Source organism: Carassius carassius, chromosome 47, assembly GCF_963082965.1.
Source record: "Carassius carassius chromosome 47, fCarCar2.1, whole genome shotgun sequence".
Classification (NCBI taxonomy): domain Eukaryota; kingdom Metazoa; phylum Chordata; class Actinopteri; order Cypriniformes; family Cyprinidae; genus Carassius; species Carassius carassius.
The window spans coordinates 12,249,291-12,270,045 of NC_081801.1; the positions used below are offsets into that span (position 1 = coordinate 12,249,291).

At 40.3% G+C, this 20,755-nt stretch overlaps 1 protein-coding gene across 6 annotated transcripts in view; it reads right to left on the minus strand.

Annotated features, from left to right (window-relative positions):
• The window catches only part of LOC132130919 (neural cell adhesion molecule 1-like), a 236,680-nt gene that overhangs the window by 38,796 nt on the left and 177,129 nt on the right, over positions 1–20,755 (minus strand). For all 6 annotated transcript variants that reach the window (XM_059542793.1, XM_059542794.1, XM_059542795.1 and 3 more), the window contains 5 exons: positions 19,295–19,445; positions 17,353–17,537; positions 15,931–16,027; positions 14,274–14,441; positions 10,981–11,106 (listed from right to left, as the gene is read on the minus strand). In XM_059542793.1, coding sequence (XP_059398776.1) covers positions 10,981–11,106; positions 14,274–14,441; positions 15,931–16,027; positions 17,353–17,537; positions 19,295–19,445 — 727 coding nt within the window. The remainder of the gene's footprint in view (positions 1–10,980; positions 11,107–14,273; positions 14,442–15,930; positions 16,028–17,352; positions 17,538–19,294; positions 19,446–20,755) is intronic.

A 20,755-nucleotide genomic window follows, 5' to 3' on the forward strand; every position in this document is an offset into this window, starting at 1 on the left:
CCATTTCCACTGCAGGTCTCTATAGGTACAGTCCCTGCTGCAGTGCTCTCTGATCCTTTTCGGTCCGTGGTGATCGCATTCATATTAAAGAAAGGCTCTGTCAGTGGAGTCTACGTGCTCTCTGGAAGTGGGGTGACCTATGCACAGACTAGCCATCAAAAAGCCTGGGACACAGTCAGGGTAAAGAGTTCCTATTTGTCGCTGTGAATATTTTAGCTGTCACCTGAGATGACCCTACTGCAGTGAGCTGCAGAGGCGGCATTATCCATCAGAAAACTCCCAGAGGTGTCCATCAATCCTGCCTCTATCGCTTATGTGACAGGTCTAGCTAGCTTTGTCATCACTCCATCTCCATACACAATCCCAGCCTTTTCATTCACGCTCAAAGCACATAAAATGGAGAGGGAGCTCTCAAGCTTTGAATCAGTGGTCCCTGCAGCACATACCGCAGTAATGTGAATTATATAGTACTCTTTTACAATTTCCACAGGCTGTGGAGGCCAGAGGCAAGGATCTCTGCTCTTGAGGAGAAATATTCTCAGTCACGCTATTGGCAACAATGTCTTTTGTGTCATTGTTTTCCTCATCCTCTGGTGCTCTGGGCACTCTATTGGCTGAGACTGTGGGATGGCCTCTGGTGATAAATCTCTGACACACACCTGAGAGCACTACCGTACATCTTTCTTGAAGCTCCATCTACGTCAAACTACACCACTCACTGCAGACATGATGTTGATTTATATGCCAATCTGTCATACTTCCAAAACTGTTAAAGAAGTATTTGACCCAAAAGTAAATTTTGACCATTATTTACTTAACTTCACATTGCTCAAAAGCTGTGTGCTTTTACTCATTTCTATGGAATACAAAAGGAACCTTTTGAAATAATTTCCAACTTCCTGTTTTCAATGGCAGTACATAGTGACCAGTCTATCAAACTACAAAGGCACTGCAAAAAGTGGTCCATATGACTCATAAACTATGTTCGAAGTCATCTGAAGTCATTATGATAGCTTTTTATATGAGGAACATAGTGGAGTTATGTCATTACTGACGCATGGTGTCACCATTTTCAAAGATTCCCATATTGGACGTTTAGGAGGAAACAACAATGCTGTCTTTTTTTTTTTTTTTTAAGTAGCACTTTGAAACCAGTTTTAAAAAATATGTAAATGAACGTTGTTGTGTAAATGAACAGTCAAAATGCATAAAAAGTTTCCTGTTTTTAGCTGAAAACATTGTCTTGTAAATGGCCCCTAAGTATGGACAAATTTGTGTGAAGATTTTTAAAAACATTACTTTTGTGTTCCACCTGCCAAAAAAACAAACAAACTGTAAAACCAGTCTAAGCTGGTCTACTGGACCTCCAAAAAAGTGGCTAAAACCCATTGAAAATCAGTCAAAAGACCAGCCTAAAAGACAACCCAAAACCTGCAAACCAGTTTAGGCTGGTGAAAGCTTTTAAGCATGGACATTAAGAAAATAATAGCATAGAGTTTTGAAATGACACAAGGTTGTAAATCAAGAAATAACATAATTTAAATTTTTGGGTGAATTGTTTCTGACATAACACACAACTTAATTATGATTGTTCATAATCAAAGAGAGAAAGGAAAGCTTGCAAAAACATTCTGCAATTGTTAGGATTACTTCTGAGGATATCTGAAGAAATGCAACAGAAGTAATTTTGGTTTGGAAACGTTTCGGGTTACTTGACTGTAACCCTGTTCCCTGAAAAAGCGGGAACGAGATGCTGCGCTCAATAGCGCTAATGAGAACATTCTTTGTTCGACCGGTTGTGAAGCACGTGTGTCAAACACGCCAAGAATTGGCTTACATAACCTCGGCAGGTGACGTCACTGATAACGTGCACCTGCAGGTTATAAATAGACGTGAAACGGAAACATACTCAGGTTACCCCTTTGTCTGAAGAGACGTCCGGACACGTCGACAGTGCGGCATTGAGGCGCAGCATCTCGTTCCCACTTTTTCAGGGAACAGGGTTACAGTCAAGTAACCCGAGACGTTCCCTTTCAAAAGCTACTCTAGATGCTGCGCTCCATAGCGCTAATGGGAACGAGAATACCAACGCCGCCGCACTGTAAGTGTCTGGACCCCCAAGGTTGTGTAGTATGTGTGCACAAACATCGAAGAGGTCTCAGACATGACTCTGGGATGTGGACTCAAGGGCATGCAAGCCCGGAGTAGCATCGACATCCAAACTATAGAATCTGACAAATGTCTGCGGAAAGGACCAACCTGCCGCATCACACACTTGCTGCAAGGGCGCGCCTCTTGCTCAAGCCATTGAAGATGCAACCCAACTGGTTGAATGGGCACTAACTCCTAGAGGCGAAGTTTGACCACGCGCCTCGTAGGCTAGGGCAATAGCAACCCTCACCCAATGTGAAACTGTTTGCCTGGTAGCAGCTGCACCCTTGACTGCGGCCCCCACGGCATATGAAAAGCTGCTCTGACTTACGCCACTGGCTAGAGCGGTGGAAGTAAATCTGAAGAGCACATACTGGACACAGTAAGTGAAGTCTCTTCTGCTCCGGTGTTGTAAATGGCGGAGGACAGAAGACTTTGGAAATTAGTAGGATGGACATCCAAACTATAGAACCTGACAAATGTGTGCGGAGAGGACCAACCTGCCGCATCACACACTTGAGCAGGAACATCCCTCACCCAATGTGAAACTGTTTGCCTGGAGGCAGCCGCCCCCCCCCCGGTTGCGGCCCCCATGGCATATGAAACGTTGCTCTGACTTATGCCACTGGCTAGTGCGGTGGACGTAAGTCTGAAGAGCACGTACTGGACACAGTAAGTGAAGTCTTTGCTGCTCCGGTGTCGTGAATGGCGGAGGACAGAAAGCTTCGAGAATGACCGGATGTATGGTCGAGAAAGGAACTTTTGGAAGATAGTTAGGGTGAGGATGCAAAATAGCTTTGACTCGCCTAGGGGCAAAATCGGAACAGGATGGCAGGACTGACAAAGCCTGTAAATCCCGAATTCTCCTTAGAGAGGTAACGCCCATAAGAAAAACCATCTTTAGAGTCAGAAGCCTGGCAGGCGCTGATTCTAATGGTTCGAATGGGGGGCCAGCCAACCCTTCGAGCACTATGGCTAAATCCCATGAAGGGACTGTAGCTCTAGTGGGTGGCCTCAACCGCTTAGCCCCACGAATGAAGCGGGCGACTAGAGGGTGCTTTCCAACAGAAACCCCATCAATCAGAACGTGGCAAGCCGAAATAGCGGCCACATAGGTTCTGAGAGTACTAGGGCCTGTGCCTGAGGACAATTTCTCTTGCAGAAACTCCAGTACTGAAACAATTTGGCAGTGAGCTGGGTCTGCATGGTGTGTCGTGCATCAGCCCTCAAAAACACTTCATATGAGGGCATAAGTTCTTTTAGTGGAGGGAGTCCTGTCACTTAGAATAGTCTCTATTACTTTGGCTGGAAGGCCAGGATCTGTGGTTGGTCCCCTCAGGGGCCAGACGTGAAGGTTTCAGAGCTCAGGCCGGGGATGAAATACTGTCCCCTGTGCCTGAGAGAGAAGATCTTTCCTGACTGGAATCGCCCAAGGCGAGCCATCGAGGAGGGATATTAGATCTGGGAACCAAACTCCGGTCGGCCAACGGCACGCTATCAGTAAGAGGCGAGACCCCTGTCGACGGACCTTGGCCAGGACTCCCGGGAGCAGAGCAATTGGAGAAAAGGCGTAAAGACGCAGTCTTGGCCACGCATGGGCCATAGCGTCCAGACCCAGGGGAGCTGGATGAGTCAAAGAGATGTAGAGGGGACATTGTGCCATCTCCTGTGAAGCACAGAGGTCCACTTCTGCTACTTGAATCTTTCCCAGATTTGACTACTTAGGGGTGGAGTTTCCATTTCCCGTGTTTCACAGCTTGTCTGGACAGCAAGTCTGCTCCCACATTCATATGCCCAGGAATGTAAATCGCCCTGAGGGACAGGAACTTGTCCTGTGCCCAAAGCAGAACCTGGTGCGCTAACTCGTTCGAGCGGCGCGACTGCAGTCCGCTCTGGCGATTTATTTAAGAGACTACAGATGTGTTGTCCACCCGCACTAGGACATGGTAGCCTCTCAACTGCTGGATGAAGTATTTCAGGGCCAGAAATACAGTCTTCATTTCGAGGCAATTGATGTGCCAATTCGAGAAGATGACCTCTCCAGATCCCTTGGGCTGGACAGCCAACTAAGGCCGCTCCCCAGCCCATGAGGGAAGCGTCTGTCATTAGCATCTTGCGATGACAACACGGACCTAGAGTGGGACCCAAAGTCAGAGACCGGGGTCTGAACCACATAGCTAGGGTACGAAGCCCCTGGCGCGTAACCCTTAATTGCCACTGGGGATTTGCCCTTGGATGAAATCCCCTGGCTCTGAGCCACAACTGAAACGGTCTCATGTGCAGGAGGCCCAAAGGTATCACCGTGGATGCAGCTGCCATGAGACCTAAAACCTTCTGAAAGTGATGAACAGTGACTTTCTGGCCTAGCTTGATGTTCTTTAGGGTGTTTAGAATGGATTTGATGCATGCAGGAGACAGCTGTGCCTGCATTATGATCGAGTCCCATACCACACCCAAATACGATGTCCTCTGAGCCGGAGAGAGAACGCTTTTCTTGCCATTGAGTCTCAACCCCAGAGATTCGAGATGAGCTTGGACGACATGCTGATGTCGAAGCGCAAGCTCTTGAGACTGGGTCAGATTCAGCCAGTCGTTTATATATATTTTAAATGTGGATGCCCTGGAGTCGTAGAGGAGCCAGAGCTGCATCCATGAATTTCGTTTAAGTGCGGGATAACAAAGCTAGGCAGAATGGAAGAACCTGACACTGGTAAGCTTCGCCCCCGAAAGCAAACCTCAGGAACCTCCTGAGTTGTGGCAATATTTCAAAATGAAAATACACGTCCATAGATCTGTGATTGGACGCAGCCCCTCGTCTTTCTTGGGAATCAAGAAATACAGACTGTAGTAGCTTGACTCTCTGTCTGGCAGGGGAACACATTCTATGGCCCCTTTGACCAGCAGAGTCTGTGATTCCTGTGTCAACAGATATGCATGTGCCGGTTTAACAGAGGTGGAGACCACGCTGTTGAAACGCAGAAGACGATGTGCAAACTGAATCCTGTAGCCCTTCACTCCAGTTCTTTCGACTCATGGGGAGATATTTGGCAGTAGCTTCCACGCTGCCAGCTTCTCCAAAAAGAGCACTTAATTGTGACACTTTGTTTGTTGTGTGGGGGGGGGGGGGATTAAGATATCTGGTGTCCTGAAACGTGGCAGGAAGCAACAGAGCATGTATCATTTTACTGGAGGCCACTGCCCCCCGAAACACCGGTGGTGGCGGAGGTTGTTCAGTGATCCCCTAAGGGTGCCAGGGAGGAGCCTTATACTTCTGATAGAATTTTCCAGGGCCCTCCCTGAGGGGACACACCCTTTGTCCTGGGCACAGCTTAAGGCCCTTGCTTTGGTCGTAATGACCGTACTTTAGTCCAGCTCCCTCTGCGGCTGCCAAGTGCTACAAGCTGCTCCCCAGTCTTATGAGGGGGCGCACAACTCGCCACACTCTCTGTTTGAACCTCCTGTTTATTTATTTATTTCTTGACAGCCCCGACACTTGAGCACAGTGAGTGAGAAACATATTAAAAGTCTCCTCCTGGAACTCAGACTTATTTCTTTATTTATTTTAATCAGCCTGATACGCCTGCAGAACCTATGGTGTGCAGGGCAGTACTAGTCTGACCCACAGCATGAAATGTGTTCCATCCAAGTGCAGATGCTGCTGCAGTACGTGGCTTGGCAGGAAACAATTGCTGTCCTTTCATATATATTATATTTTTTTTTCATCATCATAATCATCATCATTTTCATCATCATTTATTTATATTTTTATTTAAATGATGTTGCTCCAATAGGGGAGAGATAGCAGCTAGCGTCTCTCTCACCTTTGAAATCATAATATACAAAATCTAATTTTAAGGCTTTAATCTGGTCACTGCAACCCAACTAAGTCACCACCTAGTAACTCCTCATGTGCTTATAATCGCGAGAGGAGCGCTAGGAGAGAGCACTCTCAATGTCCATTTCAACAGAAGCTAGAGCTACAGCAGCCTCTGCCCAATCCGAAGAAGTGCCTGGGCACGCTAGAACCGTCTGATCCTCCAGATCGGAGCGCGATCTTAATGAGTGGGAAGCAGCTCGTTCCTCGTGAGAGCAAAGAGCATAGCGCGGATAGGAAGTGAACCGCGGTGCTTACAACTGCCACTCTAGAACGCAAAAGCAGCCTTTTTTTTTTTTTTTTAAACAATAAACATCCGATTTCTCTTCAGAGATCATTCATTCAAGTTACGTAAGCCAATTCTTGGCATGTTTGACACACGTGCTTCACAACCGGTCAAACAAAGAATGTTCTCATTAGCGCTATTGAGCGCAGCATCGAGAGTAGCTTTTGAAAGGGAACTCAAAACAAATAAACCCAATCTGGACTGTCACAAGATTTGTGAAGCCATAATTCAAGAAGTGTCGATGCTGCCGTGGTCTCGTTTTGTCATGTAAAAATTTATAAATGATTAGTAAGTGTTTGAAGTGCCTAAATCATTGACATCATCTCTTAAATTCATTCAGGTATAGTTCCAGAGAAAGAGCAGGCAACCCCGTCAATCTCATCTGAACACAACCAGATCACACTATGATTACGAGATACAGTCTCTGCCTCACCCATGCCTATTTTTTATTCTGCCATGTAATGATCATGAGAAAGCTTCCCAAGTCAAATGGTCCTTGTCAGGGATAATGAGAACAATAGAGAGCCATAACAAGAAAATACTGTCAATTAAATTAGCAATGGCTTCATCCCAATGTTATTTGCTTTTTGTTACATAAACAAACAATAGTCATTCTACAGTTCAACTCTTTTAATATTGCTTTTTGCAAAACAATCACCCTCACACAAACTATGAATTAAACACCAACATTAGCCAATGAGGTTGGCGACTATCCTACGAATGTGAAATAAATAGCTTGTTTTGAGACTTTAAACAATAACTGATAACTGCAGACTCTGACTAGGGGGAAATCTACATACCAATGACCATTTATATACTAAGATGCCAGCATATAAGTTTAAAAGGTGGTTTTTCATCAACAGACCCCAGGGAACTAAGATGAATTTTCATTTCAAGCCATGCCCTAACACACCTGATTCAATTAATCAAGTGTTAATTGCTCCATGTGGCATAATTGATTTGAACCAGCTGCATATTTACTGTAGGTTTTTGATTATAAGCAATTTTCTCAATTGAGCCTCCAGGACTGGAAGGAAAGAAAATGTACTGGTCTAAATGATCTCATAGCAAACCTAGATCAACAACAGATATAATGTGAGTCGCCACAGTTCTCTAAAGCACAGGTTATAATAAAAAAAAAATACTGCAAAGAGTTTTAAATTAACTGAATCCCCCAGAAAGTTTTACTTAATTTGCACTGAAATACGAAATTTCATTTCATTCTCAATACATTCTTATTTAAAGACCCCATGAAATCCATGAATCCATGTCCATACTTCTTGCCTCACCATTTTTTGTCCAATCAAATGTTCTCTAGTAAGAGACTCTTCACCCTCTCAGTGAATTATAAATACCACGTCTCTCAAGCTCCAATCACTATTTATGACCAAGAAGTAAAAAACTTCCTTCAAACGCAGGAAAAGAAAACCGCACTCTCTAACCCATTTCATGGAGCCTTTAACTCTCAATTAAAGCTTTTACCATCTTCTCTTAAGGCTTACTAGTAGATTTGGCAGGAGTGTTGCGATGGGTGAAATGGAAGCAAATGGAAAAACAAACAGAAATGAGAAAGAAAGAGAGCAGAGAGATGGAACACTTACTTTTGAAAGGGGAGCCTGATGTCCAGTGGAACAAAACAAGATGGAAAGCATGATGAGAACCATAAAAAAGCAGTGAACATGAGAACAAGAATGAATAAAATAGAGGTCAATCCCGACTTGCCATTTTGGTGTTAATCTTATAAATTGATGAAAAAATCACCTTGCTGACTCACATTTAGCCAGAATATACGTTGTGTATGGCTTGTTAGTTCCCAAAATGGCAAAACTGGGTGACCCAATTAGCTGTTTTGATATGAGTGCAAGCAAAAGAGCAAATGTGGGGACTATGAAAACAGAGGGTGCTGAAGGAAAGATGACATGATAAGAAAAGTAAGATAAGAATTCATGACAGCCTGTCTCTGACTTATATCAATGGAGCAATTCACTCCTGCCATGAGCTATTGTACTCCCAATAGAAGAATAAACAAGTCTTGTTTTGTGTTATTGTAGCTTTTTTCCCATATTTGTAAGATTCCCTTCAAAGCTTCTGGGTATTCAAATGGAAATCAAGCTTACTGCTGTATGACTCATTTTTCGTAACGTTATTACAAAGTGCTTTTGAATCAACTGAATTGGATCAAAAATTGGATTAATAAAGCGAAAAGGAATTAGACTTTTCTGCAATTTAAACTTTAGTCACTTAATCCCTGTGAGTGCAGGAGGAAATTGAATAATCAAACAAGAACTGTGTTTCTGCTCATCCCACATTTCTTGCAAACTGACTTTTCTAATCTCCTTTCTAAGTGGAACATTCTGAGCCAACATCCAGTAATTAAACCAGCAGATTTATAGGAAATTTTAAAGTACATTGTGAAATCTAAATATGGATGATGTTTCATTAATGTGGAGAGCTCCAACACAGAGTCAAACAAGCACTGACAACCAACCTCAAATTTCACCTGTCTTCACTTTCATATAGCTGTGTAACCCTGTTTCCAATAATAAAGTTGCTATTGTGAGATTGATATTTAATGCTACAGTTATGAAAACTAAGTAATAATTATGAAATATAACATTGCAATTATTGGGATACAAAGTTTTAACTGAGATATAAAGCTACAATTAGAACATTCATAGCTGTGAACTAGAAAGTCTGAATTGTGAGATTCAAGGCCACAATTATGCGTCACAATTAGCCTTTAGCCAGCCCCTCCCCCAAAACGGCCATTGTCCAATCACACATCATAGCAACCGTTACTATGTGAGGCAGTTCCGACAAACTTTGACTCCAAACAAGATGGTGAAGCGGTGTGCCCACGGCGTTTGTATATCGGACACTGTAATGAGCTGTAATCAGTGACGGGACCCAAGCCCGACAGATTTCGGCCCGAGCCAGACAAGTACATTTTGATTGACAGCTTTTTAAAAGCCCGAACCCGTTTACAGCCCGACATTATTCAAATGTACGCACGCACACAGCTCTTTTGCCTTTTGTCAAGAATGAGTCATTTATACATGTTTTAACATAATTTATACATGAATAACGTAATAGGCCACTTGGAAGTTTGAACAAAGAAATAAAATAAGTCCTCTGTGACGTCGTAACATCTCAGAACTCTAAATAGCCCTAGGTATAGACTCATTTAGCCTATAAATAGGCCAATGCAGCAATAAAAACGAGTCTTTAAAAAATTTAATTAAGATAAATTCTAAATTAAGATGGGTATTTGGCAATAACGAAATTAATTAAGATAAAGACTCTGCCTTATTTGCTTCGCCATAGCAGCTGAAATTTAATAAAATAATGCCAACATTAACCTATATAGGCTAGCCTATATGTCTACATTATGCATTTAAGACTCAATTAGTATTTAGTTATCATTTTTAAAACCTTTACTCACCAAGATAAAAATAAAAATAGCTACTCGCAATAGAAAATAATAGACCATAACATATGAAAGAGAACTTTCCCGGCAGTGTAAGAGCATGACTGGTACACAAGGCTGTGCTGGTTGCATTTGAGGTAACGTTACAGGTCATGGCGTTTCTCAGATTTAGCTTTTTTCCCTCCACGGCATACTGTAACCCCTTTTGCCTCGATCTGGAGGATATCGCGGAGGTATTACTCCAAAAAAGGTCACTGACACGCACAGGTATACCTCTTCCCGTCATGGCAATCTGTCGCGCTGGTCGTGTTTGACCATTTGTTTGTCGGAAGTAGCAACAGTAACTAAGGGGGACAGGGCTCGGCGAAAGGCTAATTGTGAGCTTTAAAGACAAAATGTAGATTTTTGTTACAGTTATGAAAAATTTAAATCACAATAAATTGTGATCTGTAAAGCTACAATTGAGATTTCGTTTGCAAATTATAATTCATAATTATTAGATTACAAATATACAATTATAAAGAAATTACCATTTATGAGATATAACAATTATGATAAATCAAACATTTTGGAATGAAGTCATTAAAATATTATTAATATTTTTTTTTTTTTTTTAAGGCAGAAACAGGTTTACATACATTGCACACCTAGTGTACATTAGAGGGAAATTCTAATTAAACATGAGAAATGCCATCTGGAATTATCTTCATATGATACGGACAAATGCTAAATATTCTAGCTTCATGAAGATTAGATCTTATTATTGATATTATAATTTCTGGAGTCTAACCCTGATCTGTTTGTAGATATGAGGTTAAAGAGGGTTTCATCATCTACTCTACAGAAGAGTGGCCAATCAACACGGACAACACTTAACAGAGCACACAGCTCTCAGTAGACACGAGACACATGCTGGCACCAGCAGAAGAGCCGGACGGACGGGGAGGAGCGCTACATCACTGGGAAGCACTGCTGAGGTGAGAGGCTGCAGTGACACAATGACCTTCAGGAAATTGTTTAAACACACAGACACACACTTCAATGAACACGCACATCCACATATAATTACAAAAGCACACAGAGAGGACAAGCAATGCATCTCCTGGGAGTGAGATCCAGCATGGTCCAAGGCAGGGATGCATTGTGGGTAGTGAGGTCTGCTGCTGCACTGGGAAGGGGGTTGATGGGTAAAGAAAGCACTAGGGTCATAAGATAAAGAGACTGAAAGTGAGTGGCACTTACGGACAGGTTGGGTTTTAAAGCTCTCAGGTGGGCTGCTCTCTCCTTCACCCTTGCCGTTGATGGCTGATATCTTGACCTCATACGTGGTCTCTGGCTTCAGCCCATCAATGGTGATCGAGTTGAGACCTGGTTTAGACAGATTTAGAGCTCCAATGAAATATCTGATGTAAAAACATGGTATAAGATTATAAAATATATCTGGTTTTAACAAAGCATATAAGAAATCTTTTAAAAACTGTTATATATGAAATACATATACTAGTTTGATTGCCTTATCAAATTGCACATATTATCACAGCACATGACCTTCAGCATTATAGAGAATAGAGATATTTGTATTAACAGTAAAAAAACCCCAAAACAAATCCAGATTTGAAGGGAAAATGTGCAGAAAGGATATAAGGAGAAATAAGCCTTAACCGATAAGCCAAAATATTAAATAAACAAAGAGGTGAGTGGTGAGTGAAACTTTGTCAATAATGGGTTTCCTATTTTGAGAAAAGTCTGCAGGACTTTTTGTGGGTAGTTCTGTGGGCACAGATTCTGTGTGTTTTCCCAGAAAACCCTGCAAAGGATTCCAAGTTTCAAATTTGTAGTAAAATACATTTTAGTTTGATCCAAAAGATCGTGGAATCCTAGTCATCACTCAGAGGTTTGCCCAGAGGTTCCCATGCAGCATCTTACATTTCATATTTGTATTATATTACAACTATTAGTTTTCATTGTCTAATTGCATTGGACAAGAGTGCTGATATTTCTTTGTGTTGTTCCAGAAACCCTACTTTGGGTTCGTTTGAAACTTTTTTTGCAGATCAAAAGTAAACAAAATAACTTGCCACATTTTGCCTAAAATGTGAATTATGTGATATCAACTTGCACTAATATTCAACAGTTTGGGGTTGAGTTTTTGAAAGAAGTATTTAATGCACACCAAGGCAGCATTTATTTGATAAACAATCAGTAGTAACTAATATTTTCATGTAATTTTCACCAGCCATTACTCCAGTCTTTAGTCTCACATGGTCTTTCAGAAATCATTCTAAATGTGCTGACTTGGTTCTTCTAATTATAAAAAATGTAAAACGGTATATTCTTGTGAAAACCGTTATACATTTTTTCAGTATTCTTTAAAAAATATAAAAAAAAACAGCACTCTTTCTTGTGTGATATTGCTTTAGTAAAGTACACTTTAGTTCAGTATTAGTTTGCTGTTTATCACTATGTTTTCAGTTAAGTTATAAATATGAAATGATTTTAATAGTTTTCCATCTTATCACCCACAATTTAAGTTCTCCATTTAATTAACCTGACTGACTGTTTAAAAAAGAACCAGTTCAAGATAAAGATTCTCTTTTGCTATCCTATATCAGTCATCAATCATATATCAATGATGACCAGAATGTGTTGTTTGTGTTTAATTCATTTATTTATTTTTTTGACTTGTTCAATCTGGTACCTTGTGTTTGAGTCTGATGCATGACTATCATATGCCAGTCTAATATGATAGAGACGAACTGACAAAAGGTTGAGCAATCAAAAAGCCATTGGCTGAGCAGGGGTTTGTGTGTGTGTGTAGGTGGCTGGTAAGACTGCTTAGTGAAAGGCTGCGTTTTTTTTGTGTGAGGCTTATTCTGACGCATGTCCCAAGGAGGTCTGGCAGAGTAGGCTGTCAGCAGTGAGCAAACTGACATCCCATGAGAGACAGACAGTACCCACAGACAAACAGCGCACACGTCAGGCTGTGACAACTGCTCCGAGCACTCTTATTTAGCATTCAAGTGAACCCTGTCCCTTTCCAACATTTGTGCGTTCTATTTTTGGTCAACTCTGCATCGCATTTCATGCTTGCCAAGCAATATGGCCAATGAAAGAGTTTTTATGGCAGCGGGGAAGAGTATTTTGCCACAATTTGAAATGGCTAGCAGCTGTGGAAAGTGTTTAGCTGTTATATTGACTACGGGAGGGTGGCTCTATGTGCGTCATAGACTGCTGTTTTCTTCTTTAAGTGCAATACAGCAATTTAACTAGGTGAGAAGGGACAGTGTGACAAGCAATAAAAGCTCTTTCGTGTTAATCAAAATGTCTGTCCTAACCAGCTAGAACAGTGACATGCAAAACTACATGTTGTCAGTTTCACACAAAGAAACCTCACTGCACCAAAATTCAACTCCTTATGCACACTAAACCCCAAACATGGACACCGCAGAGAGATTGACTGTGGCATTTAAGAAGCATCTGCTATCAAATGACAAATCTATTGAAGCCCATTTCTTCCAGAGAGTAAAATTAATTTGTAACTTTCTATTTTACAATTTCAACTTTTTCTAGTCTGCAACTTTAATGTAATTGCAACTGTACTGTAACTGTGCCTTCATATCTTTGTTTTTCATAACTGAATTGTGACTTTGCATTTTGCTATATGAATTAATATCTCATAACTGTGACTTGGTATTTTGTATTATGGATTTATATCTCATAATGTGACTTCTTATCTACTGTACCAATATCGACTTTATTACTCATAACTGACTGTATTTAGCAATGTGAATTGAAAGTATATCTCATAATACCAACTTTGTTACTCATAACTGTAAATTTATATCTTATAATGTGACTTCATATCTACCAATTCCAACTTTGTTTCTCATAATTGTGACTTTATATGCTATTATATGACTTTATATCTCACAATTGTGACTTTGTTAGTCATAATTGTGACTTTATATCTCGGAATAGTGAATTTATACGGTACATTGTGACTTCATATGTCACAATGTGCCTATTTCTTATTTATAACTTTCTTTTTTCTTTTTGACTGAGGCGGAAACAAGCTTCAGTACAAATTCCTCAAGTTCCTCAAGAAAAACCATAAAAGGGCCATCTGGAGTGCACTATGTAGTGTGTTGCAAGTGCGAGAAAGTGTGCAAACACACACTGTTCTGATTGGCTGTGGTTTTTTATTTTTGCTTTCAGCACAGACAGAGAGATTACTTGTCGCTGGAATCTTGCCGCATCACGACGGCCTTAGGACAGTGTTTTTAAAAAGACTTGCACTAAAACAATATAATTCGGTTAAAACCCTTGCTCTAATACAATCATCTGAGAATCTGTGGTCATTTCTGTATAAAACAATGCTATAAAAACAAGAGCTTGACCTGCACACAAAGGAGGAAAAGCTTTTATAGCGTCTCAAAAGCCTCATTTATCTTGTTTTCTCTTCTCATTGCTTCCAGTTCTGAATAAATATTATTACAGTATGTGTGTGTACATGTATGTGTGTGTTGGATACTTACCATCTTCAACTTCATACTCTCTGTCAGTCCAGTCTTGGCCTGCTATTCTCCATTTAGCCTTGTACTTGAGGATAGGCACTCCTCCACTGGAGGCAGGCTCATCAAACTCCACCATTGCTGTGCTGGAATACGGCTCCACACGCTCGATAGAGGGGGCCGAAGGCACATCTAGAGAATACACACACACGTGTACTTATAAGCACACACTGGAAGATAACTGGCGTACTGCTCTGCGCACACAAGCAGGGCGCCACAAATATGTGAGTGAGGCAACAGACAAACTCAAACAATGAAAAACTGTTAGGGGCTTGGGGAATGGTTCACCAAGAGAACTGTTATTGCAGTGGCCAGAACAGTTTTTCCCTGAAGCATAAGTAAAATATCTTTCCGACAAACCAAGATATTGTTTTAGGTGGACATATCATAAAGAATCAAATTTTCCTTGAACTTCTAAGATGAGTTTGATGTACTATGAAAATATACTGTAACGAACTACACTAACAAAGCTACAAAAATGGCTTGTTATAACCTTCTCCAACCTTCGGACATCAGACAGACATATCAATAGGAAAATTATTGTTTTCAAATAATTTTTAAACACCCCTCCAAACAGTCTGCAGCTCAAAAATGACACATTCTCTTTTCAATGTGAGGAAGTTTGCCAAACATTAAGCTGGCCCTGAGTATTTATACCGCTCTGCATATCCTCCCGAGGGATCCCAAAGTTAGAAACATGAATCTGATATTTATTTGTGACCAGCATTCTGATCATTCAAGTCCTTATTAAAATCTTAACTATTTGAAAATCACAATTCAGTGTGGATTCTTTCGTAATCACGCTAGAATGTAAGAAAGGCTTTGCAAAGAAGTTGTTTCAATGGATGAGTTATCTATAAACAGTATTCAATGCAAACAACAAACCCACATGTTTTCTCATTTCCCATGTAAAAAAAATAAATAAAAAGAATTGTTTTTTATAAAAGTCTTAAAGGCACAGTAACAAAAAAATGATATTCTGTTCAATGCTACATGTTTTTGTAAAAAAAAAAAAAAAAAAGGTTTACTAACAACATAATTCATCTATTCCTTAACCTCCTTCCCTCATAGAACACTCTTACTGAGTAAAAATAATTTTTAAAGAAATTAGACTTTATCACACAATAAAATCACCCAATTGTGGTCGCTTTAAAGCCTGTGAGGTAGAAAAGCGGCGTCACTTCTGCACTGCCTCATCGCATTGAGACTAAATAATCACCTCACTGTCTTCCACACCATTTCACATCTGCCTCACTTTACAGAGCAGCAAAAATATCAGAGGCAGAGTCACATTTAACAGTCGAATCTGCAGCCTGAAAATTATACCCTGCTGTTTTTATTACCCAAGAGCCTCAGCCTAAAAAATACGAGCGCAGGCTCTGATTTGAAGCTAAAACATCTCTGTCTGGGGGAGATTTACCTTTCGCGTTTGATGGATTATGAATTGTTACCAAGTGGGATTTTAGATGTGGTTTTTTTCTGTGTTAAGACACACTTTGTGAGTAAGGATGTGTGAATAGCTAATTAGAACCTTTGAAAGACAATTTGTGATTGATACATGTTCACCATAAATGTAAAGCAGATGCTGATTTTGTTCATCATTCTCTGAACATTCACAAACCTGCTTGAACCAAAATGAATTCCTTTGACTCTGTGCCGATGACATTGGTAGCTGTACAGTTGTAACTGCCAAAGTCGTTCTGGGACTCCGGAGTGACCTATCAGAAAAAAAAAAATCCAAGTCAAGGCACCGCCTCTCTTCTGACCTGGCTAGCATGACACATAGATTAACTGGTTAAGGGAAGCCCGTTGCAATGGCAATGGCAGTGACCTCCCATTCTACACCGCTGGCATTCACCTCACTCGATAATTTTTGAATGTACTGTCTCCATTAGCACTAACAGCTTAGTAAAATGTGCCATGGGAACAGGGACAGTGGCAGAGAACATTTCAAGCTTCACAGAACAGTCAAAAACAACCTCTCATGCAGTGGTGAACTGCATATTTAAAGCCCCCTCACTGAGAACCATGAGACAAAGCCCTGCCAATGAGTGGTGACATTATGTGCAAGAGTTTGTGGGAGTGTATTATAGTACTGTTGATTGATGTCATTTAGAAAGTGTAAATCTATAAAGGGCCTATAATGAGTCAACAAAAGTTTAGTGTTGAAAGTCATTAACCAGTAAATGTTATAAATATTAAATATGTGTCTGTGACAAAGGAAAGCATTTCTGGAATGGGGTTTTGTTCAAAAATGTTTTTTTTTTTTTTTTTACTGAAAGAGACTCTTGGAGCATCTTTACACTGCTGCTTCATCATGCAAATCTGTGCATATTGTATTTGATTAACTGTGCTCAATAATCAATAATTGACATATGAAATATTTCCTGCGATTGCGAGTCTAGTTTGATGCAGACTTGCAGTATTAAAAAGTCAAGTTGTTATATAGAAAACTCATAATGCTGTGATCTGATCTCGAAAGTTTCCTTCAGTTTGCTTTCAAATGAACCAAAATTTCATAAAAAGTAATATTTTCTGTATTTAGGTGCAACAAATTAAACATCACAATCTGTGCTTTGCAAGACCCCAAAACCAATATGCTCCATGCGGGTCATTCACAATGCGTCGTTATACAGAAAGCAACTTAATTATTGTAATTAATGATATCGGCCAGTAATGCGAAAACAAAATAAAAATTCAAGCGACTGGAGAACCAAAATGACACAAGTTATTAACTACACAATAACAAGAAGTCATTATATACTTAGCACTTGTGGGCTAATAAGGGTGGGTAGGTGTGTTGTATCAGCTCTATTTTGTGCATAAATGAAGAACAAATTAAGAAAAAAAAACAGTAATTATTGTGTTTTCTCAATGTTATATCAACAGGCACTATTGCTATGATTTAACATCAAATGCAAAGTGCTGAAGTGTACTAAAAATGAGCTCAGAAAGCAATTATAACTGTCAAACAGGTCTTTAGTGTTGAAACATTAATGAGGGGGCATCTAAAGGCTGATGGGTTGGAGAGGTGATGCCTTACCTCCAGGAAGCTGGCAGAAGGAGTATGGTAGATCTTGACGTTGGTGGTATTAGCGCTAGGCAGCATTAGGCCATCACGGAACCACAAAACGGAGGCGGCCGGGTGAGCAAGGGCCTCGCAGGTGATGTTAGCTGGATTACCATCCCAGGTGAACACCGCCGCAGGGCCTTGGATCTTTGGAGCATCTGTAATTATACACAGTGTCAGCCAAGTGCAACCAACACATGGACTGCTGCAGAGAAAGACCATGGAGCAAAAAATACAATGGCTTCCAGCTGGCATACATTACCCATCATACCCTAAACTACCTTAAAGAATTGTAATTTCTGATATCTGCTCTATTGTCTGTTGTGATTGTTGCCCCCTGATGTTCACTTCGGCTAACAAGACTTTCCACTCCAGGATTGATTCCAGCAGTTGAGTCATCACATTTCCCATGAAGCTGTTCTGATAAAACACATATCCACTCAAATCTTATCGCTATCTCAGGACCACAGGCTGCAACACCGCTGCAGATAATGTCAGCAACCCAAAATACAATGTCTCTTTTTGGATGAAACGGCCAATGAAATCTTATCACAACAGTGGTTGAAATGAATTTTGGCAAACTAAAGACATGAAATGATTCATGATTTCATTTGCGATTTCAGGAGCACACTTTCTTATTGTTGATGTTAGTAAACAGCAAAAGTTTGCATAAAGATACTTAATGATTTCGAATGGCTATAATAAATAGTATTTCCAACTGGCTGCCAGCCTGAGACTTCAGTTGTACTATGAGGCTGAGCTCCATTTTAATAAAACAACACATAAACAACCAAGCGAAAGAAAAAAAATGCATTTAAATGTATACTTAAAGTAAAAGGTGGGATAAAAGAGATGTACAATCATGCAAAACAGGAGAGACTCTAACCCAGACCGCAAGTGTCTGAGCATGGGAGTGAACAATCTCATCAAGGATCATTTGAAGCAGACAAAGCACCTTTTCTTATCACTAATTACTGCGAAATGCTCTGTGCGCTCAACCAGGAAGCTGATTACTCATAAGCCAGGCTGCGGCAAACTGCATTTCCACACAATTTCTATCAATTGCACATTGTGATGCTATCTTAGGAACGGGAGAAGATTTTTAGGGCAAGAAAAATTAATCCAATTAGACTTTCATTGCACTTCAAGCTACACTCCCTCCCACTTTTCTGAATTAGATTGTGTGAATGCTTAAAAATGGAGATGCAAATAACTTTAAAGCTAGCTTTATTGTAATTCTCTACCTGGCAAATGGCACAAAAGTGCACTCAGTCAACTGCAGTAAACATAATCTGATAAAATATGCGTTGGCTCTCAAAATTGAGTTTTAAGAATGTGAAGATGGCAGTATTTCATTTCATATGAAAAGCTCTGAATGTAAGAAATAAGCCCAAAAGCTATAAAACACATTTGAGTACATGGCACTGTGATTTGAACTTGAGTTTTTGGTGGAAAGCAAGTTTAATTTGTTTGAAAACAGACATTTAAAAAAGTTCTCAAACCACCAATTCCTTAAATCTAATCTTTTGCTATATACTCAATAAAACAAAAATCAATGAATAACATCTATCAATACACTGCTGAAATAATAATAATAATAATAATAATTTCTTTGCTGGTCTAGGCTGGTTCATGTGGGTCTGCTGGGTTTAGCTGGTGGATCTACTGTTCACTTGCAAAAATTTGCTGCTTTAGTTTCTGGCAAACAAGAAAGTCTTGATGATTAAGCTAGTTATTTTTGGGTCCAGCATCCATTTATTGGTGTTTTAGTAGCCAACAAAGGCTAGTAGCTGACAAATGGAACACTGAAAAATCACAATCTGTCCACTACATTGAGCTTAGACACATTTGCCCTGAATACAGCAAGACAAATAACCTGCAAAGGACAAAGAGAGAAGTTTGTTGTTTAGCTTACAGCGCACTTCCAGGTACATGCTCTGGATGTCCTGACCGATGGAGTTGCGGGCAGTGCAGAGGTACTGGCCGGCATCGGTGAACTGCACGTATTTCAGAGTCAGAGAGGACACACGGGCATCACTGCGGACGATCACGTTACCATCCAGACTCTACAAAAAGAGAAAGAGAGAGTGAGAGTAAGAAAGAGATATATAAAATACAAGTATGTTAGTCAAAGTTAAACCTAAATAGCAGTGCTAGAGAAATGAGGGGGTCCTTAAAGTGCTAATTTTGCCATTATCTACTCAACCTCATGTCATTCCAAAACTGCATGACTTTCTTATAAAAAATAAAACACAGAAGACGACATTCTGACGAAGCTTCAAAACAGACACAAAAGCACTTTAAAAGCAGCCCATCTGACTTTTATGTATTCCAGATCTAAATTCAAAGTTACATTTTCAAAGAAAATCTTGACTCAAAAGAATGACTCATTCAAACCAAGTCAAGGTTTTCTTATGAAAAACAATTTTAGGTCAGTCATACAGGTCTGGAAAGACATGTGGGTGAGTAAATGAGGACATTTTTCATTTCATCACTGAAAAACAATCCAGTTTTCTACGTCATTCCTGCACACAACTACAGACGCTAGTCGAAAGGAAGAGGGACAGCATGTCTTTGTGTTTCAGGCTCTGTCTGGGGCTCAGGGGGGTTTTCTAAGAGACAGGGGCAGGGATCATTAATGAAGTGGACCACACGGCAGTGGCCACTTTAAAGCCTTCTCTCCTCAAAGTCTGTTTGAACAGCACAGCTAGGACAATCTGTTAACAGTTTTACTCCCTGGCTCCATCCTGCACACATGCACACACTCTTTAGCTTGTACTGCATTAACTCTGCTGCCCATCTCTGGTTACTCTGGTGAACTGAGATCCTATGGTTGGAGGGGCTTTGAATTCAGCAATCAATGCTTACTCCAGCTGTTACAATGAAAAGCTGGCATGTTTTTCATCACTGCTCTGTGTTGTTTGCATTTCAAAGCATTTCTTGGTAGTTTCACTAGTTTTCAAAAGCATATAAAAAGGCCCTTCAGATCAGCTTCCGAAAAGAGCAAATCCACATCATTTACCCGTGATTACACAAGTATTGCTAACATGAAAAACTGTGGGTAAGTTCAAATATTGTGCTAAAACTCAACTATTTTCTACAGCAGTTTGCTTATTCTTCTATACTTCTCAAACATGCAGCCTTTATGATCTCATGCTAATTGAGAAAACACATTGAACATTTGTACTTTTCAAATTTCATCTGCCACGTCACATGACCACCGAAGCTATAAGATGCCACAAATAAAATTCTTGTTGTCTCTCGTGAAAAATGAGAAATGTTGTTTTCAAAGTGTTTCACATTTTTTGTGTAAAACTTTAACCAATAAAACCTAGGACCAAAAATTTCTAGCATTTCATATATATATAATAAATAA